Source organism: Haliotis rufescens, unplaced genomic scaffold (assembly GCF_023055435.1).
Source record: "Haliotis rufescens isolate VD_foot unplaced genomic scaffold, xgHalRufe1.0.p SCAF_17, whole genome shotgun sequence".
NCBI classification, from domain to species: Eukaryota; Metazoa; Mollusca; class Gastropoda; order Lepetellida; family Haliotidae; genus Haliotis; species Haliotis rufescens.
In genome coordinates, this window is record NW_025963857.1 from 24,208,250 (window position 1) to 24,218,111 (window position 9,862).

The 9,862-nt window shown below is 41.8% G+C and overlaps 1 protein-coding gene across 2 annotated transcripts; it reads right to left on the bottom strand.

The window, feature by feature from the left end:
* Positions 1-230: 230 nt before the first annotated feature.
* On the bottom strand, positions 231-7,581 carry LOC124116343 (toll-like receptor 4). Of its 2 annotated transcripts, none has more exons than XM_046477646.2 (2): positions 7,311-7,581; positions 231-3,160 (listed from the first exon to the last, which is right to left on the bottom strand). In XM_046477646.2, the coding sequence occupies exon 2, from the start codon at positions 3,146-3,148 to the stop codon at positions 1,106-1,108; it is 2,043 nt and encodes a 680-aa protein (XP_046333602.2). In that variant the 5' UTR covers positions 3,149-3,160; positions 7,311-7,581; the 3' UTR covers positions 231-1,105. The 2 variants fall into 2 exon arrangements, with proteins under 2 accessions (XP_046333602.2, XP_046333601.2); XM_046477645.2 differs by having other exon boundaries at positions 7,208-7,581.
* Between the last annotated feature and the right edge of the window lie 2,281 nt (positions 7,582-9,862).

The window sequence follows — 9,862 nt, forward strand, 5'->3', positions numbered from 1 at the left end:
GCATTCTTCTGCTCTGTACCGAATTGGGCTTTCAGCCTTGTCTTGTCAGTCTGTACATCGAGGGCACGGGTGGCCCAGTTGTCTAAGGCGCCACAATTCGCTGTGCAGAGTTGCGTGCCTTGGACACGCCAGGAACCTATGATCGTGGGTTCGAATCCCGGTTCACCCCGATTTATGTTTCTAGTTTGTCAGCACCATACCCGTGCTCGTGGGATTCCCCGAAGTGGTAAACGTCTAAGACCTGCATCACTTCGGGCTTTCCTCCCACATTAAGCTGACACGCCGTTATATAACTGGAATACTGTTAAAAGCGGTGTTAAACCCAACCGACTCACTCACTCTCTGTACATCCGCGTCATTGGTAGTACTTTTTCAAGATATCGTTGGTTGATCTCAATGTTATTCATATACTATATCGGTGTTAGAAAGACAATTTATGAATGTCAACTGTCAAATGATTCAACAGACCAAGGAGTAAGTATATACTCCGAAACGTTGTGTTCCTCATAATATAGAAGATGACCTCCACAAATTCTCCCTCTCATGTGCATCACTTTCAAATGCCATTTGAAGACTTATACCGACCTTCATCGTTCCCATCTTGTTCTCGTGGGTAAAGTGAGTCAATAGGCGGATGGTAATGTTCCGAAGTGTTACGGACGTATTCGCCAATGTACAATGTCATCTGAAGGTTCTGAAGACGCACCTGCAGTGGGTGCCTTTACCTCGATTGTAGGTATACACACAACCACCTAGGAACACCTAGAGTGCACCATTTGGGGATTCCACATACTCCATGTTTCTCGGACGGGGCGTGGCTAGTAATAATTACACTGCCTCAGATAGTTTGTAGATCTATGTTTCTCTCCAGAAAATCTGAGTTAACTAAAAATTGTTGAAAGAAACCAGTAGAGGCCAAAAAACAATATTATTATAATTAGAATGGACATGCAAACTAGAGGAGTTTAAAAGTGATGAATCAGGTATAATTAAAGAAGAATTTGTGATGACCTGTGAAATGTCCACTGAAGTGTTTTAAGTTTTATAACTGTGTACCATAAGCGTTCTGATATGGAGCCTTTCCAGGCGAAACGTACTCATTCATTCACAAACGGATGCCATTGTCTGAAAAGTTAGTCTCACCCTTCATGGACACATCGCCCTCAAACACACCACTGTCATAACAGTTAGGCATGTCTAAAGTCACAGAGTCTCTTATACATTGCACACTGTTCTCGTTTGATAATTCATCATTAGATAGTTTCTTGTCAGCCGATAATGAGTAAGTGAGACGGTCATAAAAAAGTTTATCCGAAACTTTGATGTATGTGAAGGTCTTCAGGCACCTCCTCAAAAGCGGATCCATCTTGTCTTCTGACACCTCTTCCAGAATGACTATTATCAGATGGCGTCTTCTTTCATTGATGCTCTGGTTGTACGCTTGCAAGAACTCTTCCATGGCCCATCGGCTTTGCACAAAATTGGGTGTCAAAATAATGATGGTGTGTCTGCTATTCTGGACACTGTTGATAATGTTTTCTATGATCGGTATTCCAGGAACAAAATCTCTTCCATGAATACACAGGTTAAATCTCGTTGACCTCCTGTTCCCCCTTGTTGTTCCTGGCTCCGAGCTGGACAATACCTCCCTTGTGCTTTCGGTATTCTCAAGACGGTTTGCTAGGACATCAATAACCCACTCTTCATCCTCAGTGCTGTAGGAGACAAATGCGTGGAACTGTTTTGATCCAAGACCTTTGTACACATCTCCACACAGCAGAATATTAAAACGCGTATAGAATAGAATCCGGATTTCTTTACGATAGATGAATGCTATGACAACGACGCCAAGGACAATCACAACCACCACAGCAAGAACTACAAACGGTATAACTGAAGTATTATGTTCCAATACACAGTTTAATATTTCAACTGTCAAACTTCCCAAGGACCTCCCAGCTAAGTGATCTGGTTGAGCACAATTCATATCTTTGATATATTCATACTTTTTCATGTCTCCTGTAAAGAGTAATTTGTTCGATAAGGCCTTAATAAAGTCTTCAAGGTTGCAGCCACAGTTAATGGGATTGTTTCGGATATCGATGAATGTTTTCTGTTGATTTCGAAGATGATCGAGGTCCATTGGAGTGAGAGATGTAATGTTATTGTACTGCAAATTTATGTAGGTGTCGTTTTTATGGCTAAAATTGAACTTCGTTTCAAAGGTTATTTTTTCAATTTTGTTGTGAGAAAGGTCCATGTGCTTCAAAGATAAGAAGTAAAATGACCAATCTCTCAACTCTTCTGGAACAACATTGATATGGTTGGAGGAATAGTTAAGGAACTCGAGAACAGGAAACTTGCTGTACTTTGTCAAGAATCGGTGGTAGTAAACGGACAAAGTGTTGCTAATACTTTCATCAATGATGCGGAGTTTCTGGAAATTGCATTCCACCTCAAGATTACGTAGCTCAGGTGGTAGCAGCAGGATATTGCAAGATGGATCAACCGGGACGATACTTGCGTTATCCTTTGGTGGACGAAACATCTGCAAACAGTGTTCCATGTCATCATCTAACATATAGGAAATGTTTCTAAATACGAGTTCTTCGACAGTTTCCTGCTGAAGACAGTCAAAATCGGACGAAACGTTTGTAATTCTGTGGACGACTTCCAGGAAACGTGAATGCTTAATAACCATAGTTGAGTCTGTTACTTCCACCCTGATCAACTGGGAAGGCATCGTAAAGATGTCTGGGCGGTCGTATTCAGAATACATACCAGTTATATTGCAGTTCCTGACAACCAGCTCCACCAGACCGGGGCATTTCATTGGCCATGGTAAAGACAGACTAGAATCTGACCGATCGCACTGTATTTCATATGAATACTGTTTACCAGATTGATTGTTTTTTGTTTCCATCATCCATTCCCTGAGGGTAGCTAACCTCCATGTTTGTTCGTCATTTCTAGTCAAGGTACACTTAATTTTCATTGGTGGGATCTGCTCGGAAAAGGTCACTGGTGCACATATTTGATCAAATTGAGGTGGGACGAACTGTCTGTGTGGAGAAGGCGTTGTTTCGTCTTGACAGAAGGAAAACGCAAAGAAGGTTGCTAAGGACAACCGCGTCATGGGTGATAACATGGTTTCTTCCTTCTGAAATGGACAATGGATTAACATTGTGAGCAGGGGCATATAGCTTGTTGGACAACGTGCCTTGTAATCGGTACTTATGATATTTAATATATACACAGACATTCCACAAAAGCAATGCCCCCATGGGGATTCTGTGGTGGAAATGATCCACGGTAACATAGGTAGTAGTACCTTATGTACCATTTTAATCCATTTTTTCTTTTTCTTTTCCGTAAAAGGCGACTATGCTTGTCGTTAAAGGCGTCTGACGGGATCGGGTGGTCAGGCTTGCTGACTTGATGAATGCATGTAATCGTATCTCAATTAAATTGCGTGGATCGACGCTCATAAAATCAATCACTGGATTGTCTGGTCCAGACTCGATTATCTACAGACCGCCGTTACATAGCTGGAATATTGCTGAGTGCGGCGTTAAACAACAAACAAACGCTATCAAATAGTGATGACACCAGGTGTTCGCGAAAATATTTGTATCCTGACCCACATACACCTGTCACAAATACATGCAAAAGCAAGTCAATTGTTCTCCGCAAAACGCGAACATATGATACAACTTGATGTTGGTCACTGATACGTCAAATTTGGATGTGTTCTCCATCTGCCATAAACCTTTTTTGAAATCTTTACTCAGACCTCGTATGACACGCATTGAAATCTTCGAAAAAAGAGCAAGCTCGTTTGAACCTCAAAGGTTATGAAATGTAGACACCTGACGATTGTTTAGGGTCAACCCAAAAATGATAGTTCTGATGCCAAGTTTTGGCAGATTTCTTGCTCGGTTAATATACTGGCCTCATATGTAGTACTATTTGATATGTCACATATACCAAGTTCTTTGATCAAACAATCACTGTAGTGATGCTTACAAAAGAAATGGTTATGTTATGAGGCCTTGGCTGTAAGATAACTACTAACTTTTTAAACATTCCAATCCTGTTTCCACTTTTTCAGTTCATGCATTTTACCAATGACCTCGGGCACTGACTTGACCCATCCTGAAAGACATTCGACAGATTCATATTCCTTTTTGGACCATTTCTTTACATACGATTCGACATCCAAAATGATTTCTGATTCAAAATTTGGTAGGAGGCTGCTCGTGATATTTTGGTCCACAGTTGTTTGTTTGTTTGTTTGTTTCGCGTCGCACCCAGCAATATTCCAGCTATATGACGGTGTCTGGACCAGACAATCCAGTGACTGACACCATTAGCATCGATCCACGCAGTTGTGATACGATGACGTGCATCAACCAAGTCAGCGAGCCTGACCACCCGATCCCGTTAGTCGCCTCTTACAAGCATAGTCGCCTTTTACGGCAAGCATGGGTTGCTGAAGACCTATTCTACCCCGGATCTTCACGGGTATGGTACATATTATTCTCAACAGTCATTTGTGGAAAAAAATTCAAAATGATTCTCATATTTTAAAATCGCACGGCGTCTCAGTCGCCTTTGTGTGATGCGCATGGAATGAGCTCCTTGTAGCACGTGCACCACGCTCCGTTAAGTGTGAAAGAACCCAACAATATACGTCAATATAATTGAAATGTGGGTTCAAGATACTGTAGGCATGAACACAAAGGGGACGTTTTTTTCTGTTTGTAATGTACGTTATTTTTGTTGTTATTGAGAGCGTGAAGACTCCCCAACACTGCAGCCTTCTGCATTACCCACATTGTCAGAAGGGCTGTATACCTGGTAGCAAACCGGGTTCTCTCCCAGTGTCAATCAACAGACTGGGCGGTACCAAACCTAATGCACCGAGTAAAATGGGGAGTCGGACAACTTGGTACTGGTATCTTATTATTATTATTAGTAGTAGTAGTAGTAGTATTTACGCCAAATGGAATCTGTTTCATCGCATGATCGACCTCGTTTTAACGTCTTTTGGTACAACGCGGCTGGGGATCGACCCCGGACCTTCCGCTCTCCTGGCGAAGGCTCTTCCACTAGACCAAGGAGGCGGCGGTCGCTAATCTTGGTAAGAATACATGGGCTTCTTGTATACCTCCATTGCTTTACATATGGCTTTGATTTCATTTGTCTGTCCAAAACAATAGGCTATATTATGGTTTCATTAAGCATTTTCGCATGCGTTCGATTTTTTATATATTTCAACAGCAATAGCCATTAGATATTTACGAAAGTTTAAAATATGAATACTTTAGCGTCAGTACAAGTCCTGGCTTGAACCAGAATCATATTTATCAAATGCTCTGTACAGAAATTTTCGTAACATCATTATTCGTTTTAGACTTGGCCTAGCTGATTTTCAAATAACACAGGAAGATGTTCATCTATTGGGAAATCCCTAGGGTGTCATTTTGTGACGGGGGTACCGCGATTCGCTATGCAGAGCTGCGTCCCTTGGACACGCCAGAAACCTTTGATTGTGGGTTCGAATCCCGGTTCGCCCCGATTGTGTTTCTAGAATTGTCATGCTCTTTGGTTTCACCGAAGTCGTCAACGTCTGAGACCTGCATTACTTCGGGCTTTCCTCCCACATTTAGCTGACACGTCGTGATATAACGGGAATACTGTTAAAAGCGGCGTTAAATCCAACTCTGTACAGACACCATACGTTTGTGTTACGACATGAATTATTACCGCGACATTGTATCATATAAAATGTGTCACATACCTCCGTTGAATATGGGCCTGTCATACAATACAGTGAGTGAGTGAGTTAATATTTAAAGTCACATCGGCACTATTTCAGCCATATCGTGACTTGAACAAGTTAATCATACAATACAGAACTGAATGGGTATAACGGAACACTCGAGCCCCGTTCAACCATCTACGCAATCAGTGCGTCGTTATGCTACAATACCCTTATGGTAAAACTCCTAATATCCAGGAGGCGGAAGTAAGTAATTGACGAGTCAGTCCTAACACTGTCACATTCAAAGCCCCGAGGCCGTCATGTTTTGACCCAAATATGATACATTGGTAAGATTTCACTAGATAACTTTTAGCTAACGACATATTTCAAATATGTGGTAGTAAATAAGATAAAAAAAATGCCATCGATTTATATTTTACTTTATTTACTTACCCCCTTACGCTACATCAATGATGCACTGTATGACTCCTGTCGGATCCTTCAATCTAAATACGGCTGTTTTTTTAAAAAGTTGTATCATAATGTTACGTCACTACTCGTCCCTTTTCTTAAGAAACAATTCGATACGACAAACGATTGAGAATGCAGATTGACTGGAGATTAAATAATCCTCATTAATATTTTTTTATCACAGTTCTTTTTTAACTATGTCACAATATTTTTGTCCATAATGTTTGTTATAAACACACTGTACTATGATGGATTCCATGCTAAAGTTCACGACAATGGCGCAAGTGGAAGGAGTTGACTAACCTGTCCGGTATTCCAGCTTGGACTAAGACAGAACTCGGTTGATACAATGACCACGTGTGACGCATCAATCAAAACAAAGAGCTTTTCCCGGAATGACACGAGAGGTCACGAGTAAATCATAATGACAAAGGTTAAGTGAGGTGAAATGGGGTTTAACATTGCGGTTAAGATTATTGCACTTATATAGCGACGTGCATGTATATGTACCTAGCACGTGCGTGTGCGTGCGCGCGCGCGCGTGCGTGCGTGCGTGTGTGTGTGTGTATATTATACTGACTCCGAACTCAACAGTCCCTCTTTTATCCCCGTAATACCGAGCGCCAGGCAAGACCCGTAACAACAACCGCAATCTCTGTCCATATGACCAGGGGCGAAATGCACGAAGTGATTTCAGTGCAAAGACTATTGTAATGTCTATACTTTAACGTAAACTTTAAATAGTTATAGCACAAAGATAGCTTTGTGCATGTGGGCCCAGTTGTCGCCGGAGCATATTCTACCTACACATTCATTTTACATTTTGGTGATCAGGCTCGCTGACACTCAGCGTAGATCGATACCTACGATGTCAAACACTGATATTGTCTGATGCCCCATATTATGTACAAAGCATTTACACACCTGGCGTTTAACAACAAACAAACAAACAAACAAACAAAGACCCACCTGTGAATAGCGAATAGTGGGACAATATCCGCTTGGAACCGGCTCCACTTATAGTTTTGAAAAACAAGAAACCCCAGAGGAAGACACCGCTTTCATGTCGTACCTGGCACAAGTATGTATGAATACAAATCACACATAGATACCCCGTAAACAACTCCCTAAAGCGTACGGCTGTATGTTTCAATCCAGATCCAAGTCTGCAGTGTGACGGTGGGTGTCGTCTGTCACTCTCAGGTAACCACGTGTTGTCAGCGCTATATAGATGTACTACGTCACACTCGGCTTCATCTGGTATAACGTGTTTTATCAGCCAACATCTTGCTACTCAACAGATCAGTGTACATAAGATTGTGCTTTTTGACGCTGAGTATCACAAGGCTTGTTTGCCTAACAACGGTTACTCCCCTTTGGTATGTTTAAAAAACTTATCGTTTTCAATTTGAGATTATTGCTTAGGAGAACCGACGGCTTTTCAATCCAGAGGACAGTATATGGTCGAATTGATATTAATATGTGTGTGAAAACTGTGAAATGAATAAAAACTGTAAATATAATTATTATAATAAATATATATAATGGGTACGTTTCTCGCCATAACGCATAAAGCCAAAGGATAAAAAACGATATCCGATGGGGTCATATGCGGATAGAGATGCAAATATCAAAGGTCAAGTAGGGACTACTTTCAGTATTTACAAACTAATATGGCGTATCACTTGTCATTCGGCGATCGAGTCAGAATAAATCGGGAATTTGGAGAAACCACTGCCAATGCTCGCTAAATACATTGTTTATTTCTAATGCACATCATCGACAGATTTGTCTGGCGAAGACTTTTTTATTTACAGGACCGTGATTTACTGGGATATTTCTGATTGCGGCGTAAAACAACGCTCACTCTCATTCCGTAACCTTATTAATATGCTACTGTGTTTAGCGGTTTCGTTTGAAGTAGTACATTTATATATCAAGATACCATCACGTTCAGTGGGATGTATTCCTCAGTCGTAAATTATTAAAGGATTAGGGGCGGTCGGGTAGCCTAGTGGTTAAAGCGTTCGCTCGTCACGCCGAAGACCCAGGCTCGATTCCCGACATGCGTACAATGTGTGAAGCCCATTTCTGGTGTCCCCCGCCGTGATATTGCTGGAATATTGGTAAAACCGTACTCACTCACTCACTATTAAAGGATTACTGGGTAGAATAGCCTCCCAGTAGTCGTGAACACATACCGATAAAAATGCGTGACCTGGCTGAGTGTGTATCATCGTACCTCGACTGCGTGTATCGGTGCTCATGCCATCAACCACCGGTTTGCCTTGGCCAGTTTATTATTTACAAACTGAGCAACGCAACATCCTCATCACCCACATTTGTGTTAGAGTACTTCGCCAGCAACGTATCCTGGTTGCAAGAAACGGTTGGTGATGGGGTGGATCGTTGCTCATGATATCGATCACTGGATTGTCAAGATCCGATTATTTACAGACAGCAATCATATAACTGGAATATTGCTGTGTGCGGCGTTGAAAACAAACCCACACTCACACCTAACTGCTTTGAAAGATCCAAAGGCCCGAATAACACTATTAGTATTCATTTCTTGGCAGGTTCGGGCACAAATTCACAAAAACTCACTTTAAGCGTGTGTTAACATAATGCTGCAATATCTTATCCTTCTATCAAACATAATTGAATAGGGAAACAGATCATGTCTACGTGACTCAGCAGTGTTAGTGAAAGTTGACAATGAATAGCTGCAAGATGTCGTGTTGATATCAGAACGCACCGGTCATGTTCGCTCATGATACATTGTACAGCGTTTGTTTGAACAACCCGAGGGACAGTCAGGCTGCGCCACTACACGCGTCCGCGTTCGCTTTTGTTTATTCCAACTTTTGGTTGAACCGACAATTCCGGTTCGTCTGTCGATGTTATGGTTGCAGAATAAACTGCATTGAGTTGAGACTGCGGTGTTGACTAATCCTTGGCGCTGAACGTAACATCTGTATTGGAACAGGTGATGCAAGGAACGCATGACTACAGAAGCTCCCGGATGAGAGCGGACTATGCCAAAACATGCATATCTATTATTCATTGACACATCAATAAGCATAAAATCGTATTTGGAAACGGCCAATTAATTTTTTGGGGGGGAAAGTTGGAATTCTGTTAAATACACAATATTTTTTATTCGGGAATTGCATCAACCATTTTTACATTTTAATCCCTAAAATGAGCAGCCTCATTTTTTTTCAACCACAACACATTGGTTTTCAGAGGACGTCCAACATGAAGTGCAGCATGTCAACGAGCACTTATTTTCGGTTAACTCTGCCGAATTATTTCAAATGATCAGGATGAAATCGTAGCGTCCCCATACCCCACCCATACCATATTCCGGGTCAGCAGCTCTCACACTTTGCCGAGGTAGCTGCCGAGCTCTCCCGAGCCTAACTCGGTTAGGACTCGGGAAGAGACTACATATATACGAGTATCATACGAGTACGGTACGAGTGTGTTACGAGCCCCATAGGAGTCCAATAGGATCCAATAGGAGTCCAATAGGAATCTAATAGGAGGTTTTTAAGAGTCGCATACGAGCACAACGATCTCGATACGAGCTGTACGAGTTTGGTACGACTTTGGTACGAG

Bases quoted from the DNA above. Each gene is read 5' to 3' on its own strand.
- LOC124116343 (XM_046477646.2), bottom strand. From the start codon at position 3,148: ATGTTATCACCCATGACGCGGTTGTCCTTAGCAACCTTCTTTGCGTTT.